Below are 20,165 nucleotides of genomic sequence, written 5' to 3' on the forward strand. Positions count from 1 at the left end.
AACAGAGCATAAGATCATTTTATGGAAAAGGAAAATTCTCAATTATTACCCTATATTTTGGGTTTAGTGCCACTTTGGTCCCTAAACATTAAAATATGATAATTCAGTATTCAAATGTTTAAAATATGCCAACCCAGTACCTGTCGTTAATCAACCGTTAAGTGGCTTTTGAAAAGATACAAATGCTCTTCGAGTGTCATTTAGTTCTCTTTATCAACCATCCAAACGTTGACAAAAAATGAAAAATCCGAAATCTTTACCTCTTCTATTCAAGAAAGTTGCGGGACATTTTGGTGACCCCAATTTTCTTGAATAGAAGAAGGAAGGATTTAGGATTGTTCATTTCTATTAATGTTTGGATGGTTGACAAAGAGAATTAGATGACACTGAAAGACATTTGCATCTTTTCAAATACCACTTAACAACTAGTTAACCAAATGTATGATGTAGAGCGCAAATACAAATATGAAAAAACATACATAGCCTTATGAAAATATATAGAACGCAAGTACAAATATGCAGAACACAAAACCTTATATTTTGTATTATTTTATATATATTTGTACACTACATAAATCGAACTGGTGGTATCAGTTTTTTCAATTCTCTAAATTGAAACCAAACCGGTACCACCGGTTAACCGATCTGCCAGTTTCGGTTTTGACTGGTTCAGTTCTTCGGTTTTTTGGTTTTTTATATTTATAATATATATTATACAAATATATGTATAATATTATATAATAAATAATAAATGATATATAATATATTATAAACATTTGAAAAATATATAATATATTTATAAATAGATCATTATAAATATAATATAAGTATATATTTATATATAATGAATATATATTTATATATAATACATAAAAAATATGTGACATATTAAAAATATATATACCGGTTAGTTCGGTTAACTATAAGTTTTTTTGTAAGTTAACCAAAAATCGAACCCCAAACCGAAATCAAACCGATCAGTTAGGTTAACTGCACTTTGCGATTTGGTTTTTTAGTTTTTCGGTTTTTTATGGACACCCCTACATGTGGGGTTACTAATGGGAGAGTTCAATACCTTAAACCGGGAGAAAGAGTGTGTAGTTGTATACCCTTTTCTCGGCAAGTGATTGAAAGCTTACGCTGCCCAGGCAAGGAATTCATTCATATCTGCGCCCAACATGCACATTGCGCATCCATTGGAAACATTTACCGTACTTGTTATTGGGAGGTGTTCCCAATGGAAGGCTTGGATGTGCGGTGGGGCGCCAGTGGGGCGCGTTGTAGGGCGCCAATGTGATATCTTGCGTCATCACCATGTCTGAAAGAAGAAAGATGATTGGCCAGGAAGTAGGATCTAGGAAGAGGATGTGGTGGGCCCCCGTCTATAGCATCGCTAGAAAAGCGTAGATACGGGTCCCAAACTCCCAATTAACTCCCTCTTTCTCGTCCATCCATTCGTTCTGTTTCTCGTTCTGCCATTCAGGGTGGGGGGACTTGTGAACTGGAATTTCAGCTTCAGCAGTTCTGCTCATGGCGTGCAGACTTGCAGACTCGGGATTCTATTTCACAGTACTCTTTCTCCATACATATATCTCTGTACATGCTTTGTTTTTCTTTTCTTTTTTTTTTTTTAATGCTGTTATGTATTTATCACTCTTTTGATTTCAGGGCCCCCACCAAGGGAGAGTTCGTAGAAGTAGAATTGCCTCGCAATGTTTTCATGGTATGTATATGGTTTCAGTTTTAAGGTGCTTTTGTTTCCTTTGTCTCGCTAATCACAACCCAAAAGTTCATTTTGCTTGTTTTAGCAATTAACATGCCTTTTGCATCTTTTTCTCTAATTGGGCTGTTGATTTAGATTCTCTTTCCAAATGGGATTTCAGCTTCTTTTTTTTGGCTTCTGCTAGAACACTTTATGATAGATATAGAATATCCAGTCGTGGTAAATGGTAGAGAAATAAAACTGCTTGTTAGAAATTGTATTATTCTCTGTTTTTATGCAATTGAATTAACAGTCAAGTCGCTATTTATTAACTTAATCCCTATGAAGGATCAGATTTGGCTTCCCTCTTGACAGACTCTTAATTATATAACTATATTACCCAAGTAGCAAGAGATTGTGCAAGCCCTTAATACTACAATGCCATTGTATGACAAGTTAGATCCCAACTTGATTTTGTTGTACCCGATATGTAAACTGTTTCTGACCTGCTCTACTTGTTTGTCCATAACAAATTTTCCACTGACTTGGGTCACCTTTTGTCATTTTTAGCTATATCACGTTTCTATGTTGTATACAAAGATGTATAACTATCCCTAGAAAATTTCTCAAGAAACTTCCGATATTGTATTCATTCCAAATGCTCCCGTTGATTCATGTGGTTATGACATGGCACTGAAAATATTTCCTTTCTTCAAATATGTTAGACATTGACTTATTGGTTACAATGTCCAGTTTTATTGGTCTTCTTTATTCTAAATCTGTGTGGGCTAGCAATTTTCATAATTTCTGAGCTTGTCTTGCTACAGGACACTAAATCAACACCTAGTCCAATTCAATAGGAGTTCTTAAAGTTCGTAACTTCACTAATTCAGTATTTTTTTCTCTTTTAATAAGAACATTTTTCACTTGTTTAGTGGCTGTGGCATCTTTTTCTAGGTCCCTGCTTTCTTAAAGGCATTTGAACATACTTGCTTGTTGCCCTTTTTGGAAAGAAGACAATCCATATTCATCATTGAATTTCATTATTATTATTGTTTTTTTTTTGTTCTGAGACTTTGATCATTCCTGAGGTGAGGATTGTACCTAAGAAAAAAAATTGATTATGCATTAAAAATTTGTTAGGTGTTTTCCTCAGCCATAAGAGGTGGCCAAACTGGGCCTCCTCCCTCTAAAAAGAATTTACAGAGTAGAAGAAAAGAAGGGAGTGAATTACTTTACATAGTTGGATTTTACTTCTACTTCACTGAGGATGAAGAAAATAATTTGTGGTATCTTTAACTAAGATACTTTATTTCAAAGTAGTGTTTAATGCACTGAAATATGTTTTCCATTTTCTCTTGTCCTTGGTTCATATTGAAACCTGAGATTTTCTTCAGCATGTTAAGAGAAAGCATATATTTATTATTTTCCTTTGACTATAGCTTATGGGTGTGCTCCTGCCAGCATTTACAGGTGCACTAATATGATTTCTAATCATAAACAGGTATATGCCATGTGAAGTGGGGAATCCTTCCTAAAGGAGGAAGGAGACATCAATTTTTATCTCACCACAGAGGCACTAGAATTGTACAGGCTGTGGCAGTTCCAGTTCAGCCACCTACAGTAGACAGTGCAGAGCAAAGAAAGCATCTAGCTAAAAGTTATGGCTTTACCCAAATTGGAGAACCACTGCCTGAAAATGTTACATTGAAGGATATCATTGACACCCTTCCTAAGAAGGTATCTTTTCTTAATGGAGTGATAAAAGCGAGACATATTTAGGTTAAGGTTAGGGAAGCCTCATATTCATACTTCTGCCAATTCACCATGCCATACACATGGTGTATTTGTTGAAGAACCAACACATTCTGTTTGCTCAGTTACCCCATCAAGAACTCCAAGTTCCTAAACAAACTGATCAAATGATACTAGCTGATGAATCCACTTTCCTGTAATTTTATTGTATTTCATCTAATATTTATTGAATGATTAAGATCATTCAGTTTAGTCTAAGTTAAGCGTGAATAGTGGCTCTTAATTTTCTTGCAAGATTGGAGGTCTGAAGTTCTCCACCAAAATAGTATTTGTTATAGACGCATTATTTTCCCCAGAATTTATGGCATTGTCTGACACATAATGAATATTTTTCCAAAAGGTATTTGAGATTGATGATGTGAAGGCTTGGAAGTCAGTTTTAATTTCTGTTACTTCTTACGCATTGGGAATTTTCATGATCTCCAAAGCTCCATGGTATCTGCTTCCTTTGGCTTGGGCTTGGACTGGAACTGCCGTTACTGGAGTAAGTCCCCCCTCATTTGTTTTCTCTGTTGTTTTAGATTCTAAAATGTTATTCCAATTTCTCTTGCTATTTTTCCCCAGGATCTTATTACTTTTTGTTTTGTTAAGTTCTTTGTAATAGGCCATGATTGTGCTCACAAATCATTTTCAAGGAACAAACTAGTGGAGGACATTGTTGGAACATTGGCCTTTTTGCCCCTTATATACCCATATGAGCCATGGCGTTTTAAACATGATAGGCATCATGCAAAAACAAATATGTAAGCATTCTACTACTTCCATTTTGTTATTTATGTTTAAGAACAAATTACTTGTTTTTTTCCTAACAGTAAATCTGTTTGAGGGGATTATGGTGAGCCTGTCCAGACTCCAGAGACAGACTGGACTAGAAGGATGGTTTGATCAAGATGTATACATGTACAACCTCCATTTGAGACCATCTATGACACGTACAATGCTTCTTTATAAGGCCTTTCACATTCCATCCCTCTTGGATAGTCTTCTAACCCAAACAGATTAAGGAAAACAGAAGGAAAGAAATGTGATTTATTCAATGGTCCCATCTATGCTGACCTGAAAATAAAAAGAAAAAGGAAAGAGAAAGGAGGAAGAAGGAAAAGAAAGGAAAATGAAGAAGAAAACAGTAGAGAGGAAAAAGAGAAACGAAGAAAGAGAAGAGCAGTCAAGAGAAGACTAGCGCTCTGTCGACCCATGATAAACTTCTTCTATTCAGTAACAGTTCAAATTTACAACTATGCCCCTAAAATATAAGCTGAAGACAGAATAGAAGAAACAATAGAAAAAGGACAAAACTACCCCTGCTGACTAACTTTAACAACATTCATCTGATCTTTTGTGTTTGTATTGATGATTGATACAATATGCGATTAAAGTTTGGGCAAAGAAAATGTGGATATGCAGGATTGATAGGGACATCCAACTGGGAAAATTTTGGCCGAGAAAACTCTTAAATCTTAGTTCAATTTCCTCAGTTGAAACTAACCATCAGCTTCTTGATAGAGGAGTGTTGAATGTTGTGTCATATGAATTTTCCATTGAGAGATTATCCCAAACTGTACTATGAATTAATTAATATGGTCAGGTAGGTTTAAAGGGCCATTACCCAATGTTGAAGGTTGGCCTCAATATAGACCTAATCTTTGGCTTCTTTTGTCTATAGTGGCCACTCTGACTTGGATCCACTAAAAGACAAAACAATAAGTTGTTCAGTTCAGCTACTTCAATCATCATCAAACAGCTCCTTGACCTTCAGAAGGTCTATGTGAAATTGACTAGTTCAATCTCAAAGAACCTAAATAAAAAGCAATGCCTCTAGTTTAAAACCCAAAATAATCCCAACCTCTTTTGCTAGATCACATTGACAAGGTTCTTGTCCTCCCTTTAAAGTATGAGATGTTTCACTTCAAATCTTTTCAATGATCTCTGGCCACTGGTACCATAAAGACCACAATGTTAGAATGTTAGAGTGATGTTCGGCTGATAAGAGTTCTTATTAGCCCATTCTTATGTTTAACATATCTTGTAACTGGGCCTGTGTTAATGGGCCTAATCCTGTTTAATGATTTAAGTCATCTGGGTGTCCCATCACTAATCAGGGGCATCCCAGTAATTTATTGTACCTTGTACTATATTCATATATAAATAATAGCATGGTCGACTGGCAAGTACAGTTCGACATTCACTGCATTTCAGAGGTTCTCTTCTCTTCTTTGCTACTTCGAGTACAGCTCCTAAGATTACATGGTATCAGAGCATTAGCTTCTTCTTGGTTTCAGCCGGCGCACTCTCTTCTCTTGCTGTCTTTTCATCTTCTCTCTTCCTTTTTCTGGGTTGCTGCAGTAAAGACCTAGGGGTGTAAGAGAGTAAAGAAAAGTTCAAACCTAGGGTTTCTCTTGGTTGTAGGACTCAAGGGAAGTAAGACCCAGAAGTAGATGTCCTACTAGGTTCCAGCAAGTAGTAGCTATCTGGCTACTAAGAGAGGTCTGTATAGGACAGACCTAGTTGAGGACTGATTTCAACAGTCCTAGCACTAGCCGAAAGGGGGAGAGCCTCTTCTACAGTTGCAGCTTCGGTGCACCAGCAAGACTCTTACAGAACAGTGGTAAAGAGCCCTATTTTCAGGTTGGTTACCAGCCCTACTTCAGCCCTGCACAGCACAGTGGTAAAAACTTACACTGCACAGTTGCAGCCTCGAACTTTTACTTGCTACTGTACCCGAACTGGTTCAGTCCAAGTGAAGTCTATCTAGTGTGCTACCAGCACTGTGAACTTTTTTATCAGCCCTGTGAACATTGTGACCACTTCGGCCAACCCTAAACAGAACCACCTACAGCACTGTGAACAACTGTAGGACTGAAGTCAGGATGTTCTCACTATCTGGTGAAGTTTCCTCTAGAGATAACAGACCTGTCGCAAGGTCCTCAAACCTGGAAAACCCTAATCTGCACAGCTTGCAGATTACAAGTGTGCTGCTGGATGAGTATAACTTCAGAGAGTGGTCCGTCTCAGCAAGGTTGTTCATTACCTCTTGTGATCTCACAGGCTATTTGGGTGGAGACAAGAAAGAACCAGAAATTGGCAGTCCTGAATACACCGTGTGGCGCAAGGAAAATGCCATAGTCATGTCTTGGTTGCTGGCCTCCATGACTCCTCGGGTGGCCAGAACTGTTCATCATTTCCCTACAGCCGCTAAAATTTGGGAGAAAGTATCCAAGACATACGGCCAGAAAAAGAACAATGCTAGAATCTACAGGCTGAACCAAGACATTGCAGCCCTAAGGCAAGGAGACATGTCCGTGGCAACATACTTTGCAACACTGGAAGGCCTCTGGGAAGAGCTTGACCATCACTTGATTTTGGATTGGGAAAATGCCAAGGATAAGGAGAGGCATGACAAACAGATTGAGGAGGGTAGAGCCTTCAAGTTTCTGGTGGGCCTAGACCCTGTATATAAGGTCACAGATTCCAGGGAGAGATGAATTACCTGAGCTTTACTATGTCTACTACCTGGTGAGGAATGAAGAAGTAAGGAGAAAGGAGATGCAAGTTAACTCCCAGACACAGTCAACAGAACTATCTAGAGAACATTCAGCCCTAGTCTCCACTAAGGGAAATAGATTTTCAGACAAGAAGTCCCTCAAGTGTACCCATTGTAGTGGTGAGAAACACACAAAGGAGAAATGTTGGGTCTTGTACCCTCATCTGAAGCCAGCTGCTCTGAGAAAGGACAAAAGGCAACATAAGGGCCACACAGCAAGTGGGAATCTTGCCACCAACAACAGTAGTGACAACTCACAGAGTACTCAAACAGTGTCCTCTTCCACCACAAGGCAAGCTGCCGACTCCTCTGGACCAAGTACTTTGGGCTTCACAACTAGTGAGGTAGAGGTTCTCAGTCGGGCATTAGCCCGTCTGAAGAACAATTCTTTAGCTTCCACCTCTCTTGCCAAATCAGGTACAGCCTCTGCATTTAGTGCAACTAGTTCCATTAATTCTACCTCTTGGGTGATTGATTCCGGAGCCACTGACCATATGACACATATGTCCCCCTTATTCTCTTCATATCATTTGTTGTCTGGCCAAGATAAGATGAGAGTAGCTGATGGGTCTCTCTCCACCATCTCTGGAAAGGGGGTGGTTGACCTAAGCAAGGATCACTCTCTTAAATCAATCCTACATGTTCCTAGTCTTACCTCAAATCTGTTGTCTGTTTCAAAGCTTACAAAAAATTTGAACTGCAGTATAACTTTTTTTCCTTCTCATTGTGTTTTACAGGACAGATTGACGAGGAGAACGATTGGGAGTGGTCATGAGTATGGGGGCCTCTACTATTTTGATGCAAATATCAGCTCAACCCTACAAGGTTCTGTTACTACTAGTCCGGAAAGTGTGGAGTCAATAGCTAGGCTGCACTTGTGGCATGCTAGGCTAGGTCATTTGTCTTTTTCTTCTTTAGCAATGTTGTTTCCCGAATTATGTAAGGGCATTCCAAGTCAGAGTTTAATTTGTGATGTGTGTCAAATGTCAAAACAATGTAGATCAATGTATCCAATTTCTAGTAATGAAATTCAAGCCCCTTTTGATTTGGTTCATTCTGATGTTTGGGGTCCTTCACCCATTGTTTCCATTGATGGCTTCCGTTACCTTATCAGTTTTATTGACCATTATTCTCGGTGCACTTGGATTTATCTATTAAAAGGACGTGATGAAGTTCCTCGGATAACTATGATGTTTTGCAAGATGGTTGAAACACAATTTGATAAGAAGATTAAGCAATTCCGTTCAGACAATGCAGCTGAATACTTTGAAAGATCCCTGAACTCATTCATGGAAGATGCAGGCATGTTACACCAATCATCATGTGCTTACACCCCTCAGCAAAATGGGGTTGCTGAGCGCAAGAACAGGCACCTATTGGAGACAGCTCGAACCCTACTTTTCCAGCACAATGTGCCCAAGCAATATTGGTCTTGTTGGTTCGGTTGTCTTAATTTGTATGTTTATCCTTGTTGGGTCTTAAGTCATTAGTTATTGGGCCTTAGTTACTGGGCCTAATCTTATTTAGTGTTTATTTGACTAGGTGTCCCTCCACTAATCAGGGGCATTCTGGTCTATTTATGTAACATTATGTAATGTTGTTATATATAATAGATTAGGGCTGGCTGAGAACTGATACTGCCGCCCATCTCATATCTTCTTCTTCTTCTTCTTCTTCTTCTTCTTCTTCTTCTTCTTCTTCTCTCATTCGAAAGCTCTATTTCAGCAAACAGGTCTCAAGCTGTACTCACTGCATCATACCTGATAAATCGGATGCCATCTAAGGTTTTTGTGTCCCACTCTTCAAGAATTTCCTCTTTCCCCACGGGTTTTTGGCTGTACATGCTTCATACATGTGAAGGATCCAAAAAAAAACCAAGCTGAATCCCAAGGCTACAAAGGGAACTTTTTTGGGGTACTCTCCTACGCAAAAGGGGTATAAGTGTTATGATCCTGTCTCCAAGAAAAAATGTCACCAGAGATGTAGTCTTTTTTGAGTCTCAACCCTATTTCCAGTCTTCTCAGAATCCTCTTCAGGGGGAGACTAGTGGGTTGGAAGAGGATTCTCATTCTCCCTTCTTATTTGTTCCCCTTTATCACCTTCCACTACTCCTAGCTGTGACATTCCGAGTCAACCTAGTGAGACTCCCACTGTGCCAGTTACTTCTCCAGATTCAGCTGATGCTTCTGAAGGTTTCAGTAGGCAAGAGAAAGAGATACTTACATACAGTAGAAGGAAGAAGGGCCCTCAACCTCATGATTGCAACCAGTTGAACTTAAATAAATCTGTCTCTGTAATCCAAGGTAATTCTGACTCACTCAATTCAGATTTGGATATTCCTATTGCTCTCCGTAAGCCTGCTCGTTCTTGTACCACTCGGCATCCCATAGCTGATTATGTTTCTTACTCACACTTAACCCCTGCCTATCATTCTTTTGTGTCTGCTCTTTCCTCTGTATGTGTTCCTTCCAGGTACCAGAGGCGGCATCTGATCCAAGGTGGAAAGAAGCCATAAATGAAGAGATGAAAGCCCTAATGAAAGCAAGAACGTGGGAATTGGTGGACCTGCCAGAGGGGAAAGGCACTGTTGGGTGCAAGTGGGTATTCACAGTAAAGCACAGGGAAGATGGGTCAATTGAGAGGTACAAGGCCAGATTTGTGGCAAAGGGATTTACACAAAAGGAAGGAATTGACTACAAGGAAACCTTTGCCCCAGTAGCAAAGCTCAACACAATCAGGGTTCTATTGTCACTAGCAGCAAAATTCTCTTGGGAACTTCATTAGTTGGATGTGAAGAATGCCTTCCTAAATGGTGATCTTCATGAAGAGGTATTCATGGAACCCCCACCTGGATATGATGTTGGAAAGAAGGTGTGTAAACTAAGGAAAGTATTATATGGTTTGAAGCAGTCTCCCCGGGCATGGTTTGAGAGACTTTGTATGGCCATGAAGAAAGTGGGGTACACTCAGAGCAGTGCAGATCATACATTGTTTACAAGGAGACAGGATGACAAACTTACAGCACTCATTGTTTATGTGGATGATATGGTGATTACTGGAAATGATGTGAAAGAGATGAAGAGACTGAAGGAGTTCTTAGCTTCAGAATTTGAGATCAAAGACCTGGGAAATCTGAGATATTTTCTTGGGATTGAAGTTGCTAGATCAAGAGAAAGAATCTACATATGTCAACGAAAATATGTGCTAGATCTCCTAGAGGAAACATGCATGATGGGGTGCAGGCCAGCAGACACTCCAATAGAACCGAACCATGGATTACAAGAATCAATGGGTGAGGAATACTGTGATAAAGAAAGGTACCAAAAATTGGTAGGAAAACTGATATATTTATCCCTTACTTGGCCAAACATTGCCTATGCAGTGCATGTTGTCAGTCAATTCATGCACTCACCAAAGACCCCTCATATGAGAACAGTGGAAAGAATTCTCAGATACTTGAAGATTTGCCCAGGGAAAGGAATTCTATTCAGGAAAAACAGCAGACTTGAAATTGAAGCCTACACTGATGCTGATTGGGCTGGGTCTGTTGGAGACAGAAAATCAACCTTAGGTTACTGTACATTCTTGGGAGGAAACCTAGTCACATGGCGCAGTAAGAAGCAGAATGTTGTGGCTAGATCAAGTGCAGAAGCAGAATACCGAGCTATGCCACACGGGGTTGCTGAACTCTTATGGCTCAGAACTCTTCTTAATGAGCTTGGTATCAAGACTGAGGGTCCTCTCAGGCTGTATTGTGATAATAAAGCTGCTATCAACATTGCCAACAATCCCGTGCAGCATGACAGGACAAAACATATTGAAATTGATCGACACTTTGTCAGAGAGAGAATTATTTCAGGAGAACTCTGTGTGCCTTATACTCCATCAGAGATGCAGATTGCAGATGTATTAACTAAAGGGCTGGCAACAACAAAGTTCAGGGATATGCTTGGCAAGCTAAGCATGATTGATATCCATGCTTAGCTTGAGGGGGAGTGTTAGAATGTTAGAGTGATGTTCGGCTGATAAGAGTTCTTATTAGCCCATTCTTATGTTTAACATATCTTGTAACTGGGCTTGTGTTAATGGGCCTAATCCTGTTTAATGATTTAAGTCATCTGGGTGTCCCATCACTAATCAGGGGCATCCCAGTAATTTCTTGTACCTTGTACTATATTCATATATAAATAATAGCATGGTCGACTGGCAAGTACAGTTCGACATTCATTGCATTTCAGAGGTTCTCTTCTCTTCTTTGCTACTTCGAGTACAGATCCTAAGATTACACACAACATTGAGTGCTTCCATGGGCTATATAAGTTCTCAACTTAGTATTGAGATTGTAATTTTCCCTTCTTATCAGCAACAAGGTCAAAAGCATTTGTTATCAATTGTGAAAAGATGAAGTTACACTCCTCCCCATTGGCCAGGAGTTTAGACCTTGATACATGGAATTTAATCCCTGCTCCACCTGTGGCCAGTCTATCTACAATGGAATTTTCTAATTTTAGGAACAATTTGAATGAGCTATACATCCTGGTAGTCAAAACCTTACTTGTTTGTAGAATGTCAATGGTGCTATTGGACATCAGTGAATCAGTACACTCATTCCATGACGTTAAGAAATCTGCTTCAGCCTACACTTTCTCTGTTCTCAAACAGTAATCAACTCTGACTCCCTTTGGGATTACAAAATATCTGAATTTCCCTCGTCGATGGACACCAAAACATCACCATGGTCTCTTCACCGTAATCCCTCTAGATACCTCTCCCACCCTTCACTGAGGATTATGCCCCTGCTTGTGGTGCTTTTCCTTTGAGTTTGTTTGAAAATTCAATAATAGCTTGATATTTTACCTCAGGACTTGGACGAGAGAGAGCGAGAGAGCGAGAGAGAGAGAGAGAGAGAATTTTCAGGGAAAACTAGTTGTAGACTTAACCCTCCAATGACAGAACTACTAAAATATCCCGAATTACTGAACAGTTTATTAAAATGCTCTTTTCCACTAGTTTTTCTGCATTACTATATCTTGTGTTAATAAAGTAGGAAGTGTAATATTAGACCACTATTGATGATTGTCTTATGGTGCTTGCTTTTTTAGATTTTTCCCTACACTTGTAGCCTTTTGAGCAAGTATCTTTTTATATATGCCAGAGAATTATTAGAGGAAGTTCAAACCCAGAAAACACATTCAAATGGCACACAAAAATGAAGTAAAACAAAGATGAGAAATCAGAGCACACACAGATTTGCGTGGTTCAGCTTATAGCCTATGCCCACGGGTGAAGGAGGAGCGGAAATCCACTATATAAAACAGCAATGGAGATTATAGTGTTGAGCAAACCCTCTCTTTCAGAAACCCTAAACCCCAATACAACCTGGACTCTCAAAAACTTAACTTCTTTTCAAAGCCAAAGATATATAAAGAGAAGACCCCAAACAACATAACATAAAATTCAAGACACAAACATAACATATATCATAAATGCTCCAGAAGCCTACATAAGGTTCAAATTTTGTTTATGTATCAGCCAATACGATCGTCAGCAATACACTTATTTTAAGGTATTATTAAAAACTGTTTGTTTTATATATTAAATAATGTTATTCCCCTCCCCTGTGAAATTTTGAAACTAAAAAGAATATATAAGCACAATGTTCAAAATCCCGATACACCCCTTTCCACTGTATCGGGGTGTATCGAAATTTTGAACCTTGATCCTATGTTTTACTATCTCTATTCTCCTGAAGTATTTGTTTAGTTTCACCTAGTCTAAACAAAAATTGGGCAACAAGGATGGCACAGTTGGCTTCTATTTGTTCCAAAGAAGCATTTAGCCACTATTCCACTTCCATAGGCTGAGCATATTTCCTTTCTTCTATTGCATATTTTTGTTTCTGTATCACTAGTTTGTAAATACTAATTTAGCAGTACATATATTTTCCATGCTATAATTTTATATGGGAGTGGCAAGTGAGTTTAGTAGTCAGGTCATTTAGTGAGCTTTCTTAAACAACCAAGTAACCTTTCATGTGACAAACTAGTTTGGAGCTCAAAGGGAGTCTTCAAGTTCCTCTCCCCATTCTCAGTTCATGAAAAACATTTAGGCCTAATACACCTTGTGTGCAAAATAAGCCCACTTTTGTAGGTATGTTTTATATTAAAAAATTAAAATTTTGGAAGGACAATATTAATTGTTAAAACCACAATATAATATGGGCTATATGATAGATATGAACTATGGGATTGAACATGTGGATAATCCAAGGGATTCCCTATTTGATGGACAGTCTAGATCTGTCACAAGATCCTTCAATGTTCCAAAAATGTATGGGTTTGCCATTTGCGTAGGGAAGAACATCCTTATTTGACCGAACTATAGGACCTTTTTCCAGTTTATATAACTATATTAATTTAAATATTTGAGGCGGTTTTCATTTTGTCTCACATTTCCAAAATGGAAAATCACCATTAACCTGCCAACCAATTTCTATAGACACAAACCTTTAAGCTACCTGCAGTTTGGTTTCTAGTCAAACTTGTTGGTGCTGTATCTTTTGTTTCTGGCCAAAAAATTGTCAATTGTAGAATGATATTAGTTCATAAAATGCATTCTGGTTTGTCTTTTAAATTTGATATTTTCCAGTTATGGATCAAGTTTAGTTGGGACTTTTTTTTGCTTATCATTAAATATACTAATTTCTGGTTGACCCTTTTGAGAGTATATAATATTTGGCTGTTATATAGGATACAGACTGCCACAGTTCTTTACATGTTTCAAGATTCATAATTTTTCATTTATTTTCCACATTATTCCTTATTATTCTTTTGTACTCGTGATGTTTTTCATTTCTTTTCATCTTGGTCTTGAATTTTTTTTTTTTTAATTTTGTATTCTGTTCAGGTTGTCTGAGGATACAGCCTGGCACCCTGTTTGGAGAGAAGAGTTTGATTCATCACCAGCTTTGCGCAAGGCAATCATATTTGGATATGGACCATTCAGGCCTTGGATGTCTATAGCTCACTGGTATAGTAGTTATTTTCAGACAGTATTAGTTGAATGAGTAAATGCAACAACCACATTTAATGTTCTGCTTTCTTGTCAAAGGTTTAAAAACTATTTTGGAAGTGCAAATATTTCTTTTTTTTGGTAATTGAAGTGCTAATGTTTCAATATGATACTCCTGTCTCTTAACATTAATAAGCATCCAAATAGGTTGATCTGGCACTTCGATTTGAGAAAGTTCAGACCAAGTGAAGTTAAAAGGGTGAAGATAAGCTTGGCTTGTGTCTTTGCATTTATTACAATTGGATGGCCCTTGATAATCTATAAGACGGGGGTGATGGGATGGATCAAGTTCTGGTTGATGCCATGGCTAGGGTATCATTTCTGGGTATTGCTTCTTGATCCCTTTATTTTCACAGTTCTTTGAATTATTTTGATGTTAAGGAAATATAGGTTCTTGTCTTAAAGTAGGAGATAGGAAACTCCCACCAGTTATACCCCTTCATTTGGTGTATTGGCCTTTGAAGCTGTGATCCACCTTACAAGGTGCCCCACCTATGTTCTGTAACTTTGATCAGTCAATGGTTGTCACTTTCTTCTCCTTAAACCATTGATTAAAAAAAATTCTCCCTTAACTTCTATGGGCCACCGGAAAAAAAAAATATATCACAGTTTCAGAAAAAGGTCTTTTCAGAAACTCCTACCAGTTATATCACTTTATTTGGTGTATGACCTTTGAGGTTATGATCCACCATTCAATGTATCCAACTTGTATTTTGTGACTTTAATTAGTCGATGATTATGACAATCTTCTTCTGGGCCTCGAGAAAAATATGATGAAAAAGGCCTATTCATGGCTGTAATCACATGCCGAGTGGATTCTGACTAGTAGATTTCCTAGTTAGAAGTTGGAACCCATCAAATGATAGGTTCCATTCAGTTTGTCTCTGCCAGACTACCACTTGTATGGAATTCCCATTCGTAACATAATACAGAGATCTTAGTTTCCTATTCAGAAAGATTATCTTATCCTATTAATATTTTAATGTCTGAAATGATGTATATGATGATCTTAGCTTACATGTTACATCTGCAGATGAGTACTTTCACAATGGTCCATCATACAGCTCCCCACATACCATTTAAATCTTCTGATGAGTGGAATGCTGCTCAATCTCAGCTTAACGGGACAGTTCATTGCAACTATCCTCACTGGTAATGGGCCATTTGCCCTTTTCTTTCTCTTCTTCTTGTTAACTTTTTCCCTTTTTCTCCCCCACCCCCAACCCACACATACACAATTTCTTCCCTTTTTTGTGTGATGAGATGAGAGCGTGTTGTACTAGCTGAAATAAGGAAATGTTCATATTATTTTCAAACTTTGCAGCACAACAAAGCTACAATATATGCTGGTATTAAGCAATCATAAAATGAAATAGCTGAGGGAATAAAAGGAAAAGGAGGAAAAAAGAGAAAATAACTTGAGTGATGTTCAATTAACGAATATATTATCTTTTCCCATTTTCATACTTCTAAATATTTTCATTATCTTTAGTTTTACGTTATTGCTTATCTAGAAATGAGGATAACGGAAAACCCCCGTTGCTGGACAGGATTGAGATACTCTGCCATGATATTAATGTGCACATCCCCCACCATGTATCTCCAAGGATACCAAGCTACAACTTGCGTGCAGCTCACCGATCCATACAGGAGAACTGGGGCAAGGTAAATATGGACTAGTTTCTCATAGTTATTACATTTTGACTTAAATTTTCTTTTTGTAAATCCTTTGCTAAATGGAGACTGAGTTTTTAACCCCCCCCCTCTTTTGCATTTGGTATTCTGCACCACCAACAGTATTTGAATGAAGCAACATGGAATTGGCGGTTAATGAAGACGATAATGACAATGTGCCATGTATACAGTAAGGAGGAAAATTATGTTGCATTTGATGAAATTTCTCCTGAGGAGTCTCAACCGATTACATTCCTCAGAAAAGTGATGCCTGATTATGCCTAACCTTATTGCATGCCTCATGGGGTTCATTATTTTTTCTTCCTTTTTATTACCAATTTATTTTCAGTCAAATTACTTGTTTCCTCTCATATTTGAACAATTGTTCTATTTTGGAAATAAAAATAATTAGGTAGAACGTAGCTATAATCATCCTGAAAATACATTGCTTACCTCTGGTGGTTAAGACTTGAGTACGTACCCATCATGTAAGCAGGCCAACTGCCATCAACTAGTCTGTAATCTGTCTGTGTCCAACAACCAGTTTTTTCCATTTCTTTGTGATGCAACCAAGATGGATAAAAGGATAAGGACTCACTCAATTGATGGACTAAAGTGCAATTTCAGGTCTCATTTGCAGCGATCAGATTCAGTTCTCTGTTCCATTTAGATTATTGAGGTTTTGCTTATAGTGGAGAAAATTGGATATATAAAATACTGAGCTATCAAAAGGGAAAAATTCATGGCAAATTTTATAATAGCATCTCATGCAACTTTTGAGGCGTAGGTGCTGCTAAATTCCATTCATCATTCATGGTTTTCCTTCATTCATACGCTAAGCTGGTCTCTTGGACCATGATGGGACCCGGGCTTTTGCCCACTTTTTCCGGTTAACATGGTGATGCACTGGGCCTTATCATGGTCCTATGGACCGGCTTAGACTGCTCTTTCCCTTCCCCCTTTGCCCTTTCCTAGGGGGTTGTAGTGTTGTACATTCTTGGTCTTGTTAGTTATTTTTCTCTTTTCTTTTGTTTTTTTCGTGGGACCCACTGAGATACATTTTTCTTTCTAGAGGTAACTGAATCAGAGTTTCATTGACTTGGGTATTTGTAATTTTTTAATGAGAAATATCCTGTTCAATTATTCTTTTGGAATTTTTATTTCTCTATTTCCTTTTTCTTTCTGGGTGGGGAGGTGGGTGGTCTGGATGGGTTTGGTATTCCACGAACATTCACTATTGTTGGTTCAAATGGGCTCATGAAATGGTAAAGAAATATTAAGGTTTCCAGATAGGGCCCACTGGGAAAACTGATTAGGTAATCAAGCTCAACTGAAGCAAACTTCCGTAAACTTATTCAGAGCAACTACTTTCATTGTTCCACTCTCAACGAGCCAGCTTGGCCTTGTAACTGCTCCCATGAGAAAAGAATTTTTGTGCAACATTCTTTTCCCCAGCAAAGCTGTTGCGTAATCTTACTCAGACCGGTTTTCAGAAGAGCAAAAGCTACAGACTACAGTAGAGACTAGAGAGAACCAACTTTGAAAAAAGAAAACTGGAAAAGTGGGGGGAGAGAGAGAGATCTGAAAATGAAGGATGGTCTCAATAAATTCAAACTATGCCTATGGTAGCTAAAACAATCAATTTCATTCTTTACCCAAAAAAAAATCAATTCGATTCCTTTCAGCAATTATGAACAATCTCTGTGCAAACTCAAGAATCTAAATTCCCCAGTAGTATGTCAAAATTTTGCACAATCTAAGAGTTCTATAATCTATGAGAAAAATAGAAAACACCCATATGTCAAACGCTTTCATGGAAGAAGGGAGCCGGCGCTGGCGCCTTGTACTGAATCAAAGGATCGGTGGGGGTGGAGTCTCCCATATATCAAACACATTCTCCTCACTGTGAAGAGCAAAAAGCCGATCACCTCCAATTGAGAAATCACAGATGGAACCCCCAAAGCTACATTGGAGCCTAGAGGTCAACACCCAGTCCGGCCCACAAAAGACTGAGACACAATCATTCATGGAGGAGAAGAGTTGGCCGCCGTGCAATGCCAACTTCGGATAGCACGGCTCGTCGGGCATCTTCCCCTTCATCAGCCTGCTCCTTGAGCTCCACCTCACGCTCCCTGCTGTGCTTCTTAGATCCATGAAACCCAAGTCCTCATACTCATTTACCACACAGATGGAGCTAGTCTCCTCCATTGCAATGGCATCACGGACCCGCTTCTCATCCACTGTTACAGGAGCCCCAATGTCTGACCAGGACCAGACTATCCTCCTGTCTCTGAAATCCAACAGGCTGATGTAACAGTTGTCCTTTCTAGGAAACAAGGTTGCAACCAGCAAGCAGTTAGTCCCTTGAAGCCATTGAAGCTTGTCTGCATCACCAATGGACCAACCCGGAGGTTCATAAATGAAATCTATCTGTTTCCCTGTGATTTGGTCCCATACACCAATTCCATACTCGTTGCTCCTGCCTTTGCAACTAGCAAGAATCTTGTAGTCTGGAGTAAAGCTCAAGGCTCCAGCCGTGAAACTCTTGACCTGATTCTCATGGCTCACCTGAAACTTGTACCTCAGCTCGCCTGTGGATGAGCTGAACAGGCCCATTCCACCATCTCCTCTGCCTAACCTCTCGCAGGCACTGACCACTATGTTCTCTGAGTCGATCCACCCAACATCGTTGACTCTCTGATAATCGAGATTAATTGACTGGTGCTCTTCCAGCATCCAGTCGTAGACGTGCACCATGCTGCCGTGGGCAACACAACAGCCACCATCAGGACCTGCCCGGATTGCCGTACCGTCGCCCGGCGCTCGACCCATTATAGACCCTGCCAGCCTCAGCCGGTTCCCATCAAATTGGCCCCATTTAGCAGTTCGAACATGGTCGAGCAGGCCATAGTAGAGAGCTTCTCGGTATAGTAGCTTCTCAGGTATATTGGCAGGAATGTGGAGCTCCCCAGTTCGGAGAAGATCGAGAAGGACGGCGAAGCACGAAGGATTTCGATCGATGAAGTACTCACCGGCCTCGCCAGGTTGCAGGTTCCAATTCTCATCAAACATTGCTCCAAATAGAGAGTTCCGGCCGGCGTTCGCCAGAGTGGTCGCCGTAGTCTCGAAGATCCTACCTCCAACATTAAACCTCACCCTGTCTCTCTGAATTCCCATGGTTTACAGAAAATTTGAGAGACCCAACTGGGTTCCAGCCGCTAATAAAAAGAAGCTAAATCAATGATGTGATCACAAAAAACAGAATTACAGAGAATACAGAGATGTTTATAGAAGGAACTGATAATCAGCCAAAAAGGGGGGAAAGGGTGGGATTCTCTGACATAACAAAATCTAATAATAAAACTCTATGAACTAGGAAAGAAACGTTGGAAGCTTGAAATTGAACAAGAACCCCAAATTAGGAAAACAAATTCAATAGCGTCTAGAAGGATTGAAAATTAATCCCCAAAGGATAGATAGTAGTGATGGAATTAAGCAACAGGAATCGCAACCGATTTTCATGAGAAATACAGAAAAAGAGATGTGAAATTTTCACGTATTGATTGGAACTTGGAAGTCTATGAAACGAATCGTACAGACAACGGAGCAGCACAAGACATCGATGAAATTGCGAGAGAATCATACCGAAATCGAAGGACTACGATCTGGGTTTTATAGAGGGAATAATTTTGGAGATGGGTTTTCATTCTCGAAGGATTTGGTATAGTGGATAGGAAAATTGGAGCGGGTTGGATTTCAAAGTTGACTCCTTTTGATTTCTCTGTCCCCGGTCTCTCTGCTTTTCCTTTTATATTTTATACATTTATTCCTCCGAGTTTGTCCCTGTTCTTCCATCTGGTCTGGACTCTGGACAAGTTTTAAAAACCATTTATTTATTCAAGGGCTACGAAGTCAGCCCTTCTTAACTCCAAACGAAAGCGTGTCTTCTGGGCAATCTGGACTTTCTCTCTTTCTTCTTTGTTTTTTTGGATTTCATTATCAAATGGCACAGGAATAGAGATCGATCAACTTATTAATTAACCCCCCAAATCATCCTAACCATCCATCCAATCTCCTTCTTGATTTTCGATTTGTAGGTGGGTCGTCCACATCTCTTGCAGTGAAGGATGACTTGATCAATGACTTGCCCAAGACCTCTCCAGTGTCCAACTCATATCTGTATATGGCTGACTGTGTCTGTCTTGGATGCTTCAGTTCATCTCTACACTTCAGCAGTTCAACTGAGAATTGCCTTTTTCTTGCCACTTGCTGGCCTGCTGTATGAGACTGAAGATGATGTGGCAAGCATGTAAAGGTCTTGTGTACAAGTTGATATAGGAAATGAAGAGAGTTGTGAATCTC

General features: G+C 39.2%; 2 protein-coding genes across 2 annotated transcripts; one reads left to right on the plus strand and one right to left on the minus strand.

The window, feature by feature from the left end:
- The first annotated feature begins 1,412 nt into the window (after positions 1–1,412).
- On the plus strand, positions 1,413–16,433 carry LOC104603306 (omega-6 fatty acid desaturase, chloroplastic-like). The gene is made up of 10 exons (XM_010267304.3): positions 1,413–1,569; positions 1,669–1,723; positions 3,207–3,442; positions 3,858–4,001; positions 4,109–4,260; positions 13,965–14,087; positions 14,277–14,454; positions 15,163–15,281; positions 15,680–15,794; positions 15,927–16,433. The coding sequence occupies exons 1-10, from the start codon at positions 1,531–1,533 to the stop codon at positions 16,086–16,088; spliced, it is 1,323 nt and encodes a 440-aa protein (XP_010265606.1). The 5' UTR covers positions 1,413–1,530; the 3' UTR covers positions 16,089–16,433.
- Positions 16,434–17,385: 952 nt separating this feature from the next.
- On the minus strand, positions 17,386–19,593 carry LOC104603305 (BTB/POZ domain-containing protein At2g24240-like). The gene has a single exon (XM_010267303.3). The coding sequence runs from the start codon at positions 18,978–18,980 to the stop codon at positions 17,655–17,657; it is 1,326 nt and encodes a 441-aa protein (XP_010265605.1). The 5' UTR covers positions 18,981–19,593; the 3' UTR covers positions 17,386–17,654.
- Between the last annotated feature and the right edge of the window lie 572 nt (positions 19,594–20,165).

The sequence above is a fragment of the Nelumbo nucifera genome, chromosome 2, assembly GCF_055504915.1.
Source record: "Nelumbo nucifera cultivar China Antique chromosome 2, China Antique-T2T, whole genome shotgun sequence".
NCBI lineage: Eukaryota > Viridiplantae > Streptophyta > Magnoliopsida > Proteales > Nelumbonaceae > Nelumbo > Nelumbo nucifera.

Excerpts from the sequence above, each read along its gene's own strand:
- LOC104603306 (XM_010267304.3), top strand. The coding sequence starts at position 1,531 with ATGGCGTGCAGACTTGCAGACTCGGGATTCTATTTCACA. Across the intron at positions 1,724-3,206 it reads TGCCTCGCAATGTTTTCATG|GTATATGCCATGTGAAGTGG; the intron begins GTATGTATATGG and ends AATCATAAACAG. Across the intron at positions 15,795-15,926 it reads TACAGGAGAACTGGGGCAAG|TATTTGAATGAAGCAACATG; the intron begins GTAAATATGGAC and ends CACCACCAACAG.
- LOC104603305 (XM_010267303.3), bottom strand. The coding sequence starts at position 18,980 with ATGGGAATTCAGAGAGACAGGGTGAGGTTTAATGTTGGAGGTAGGATC.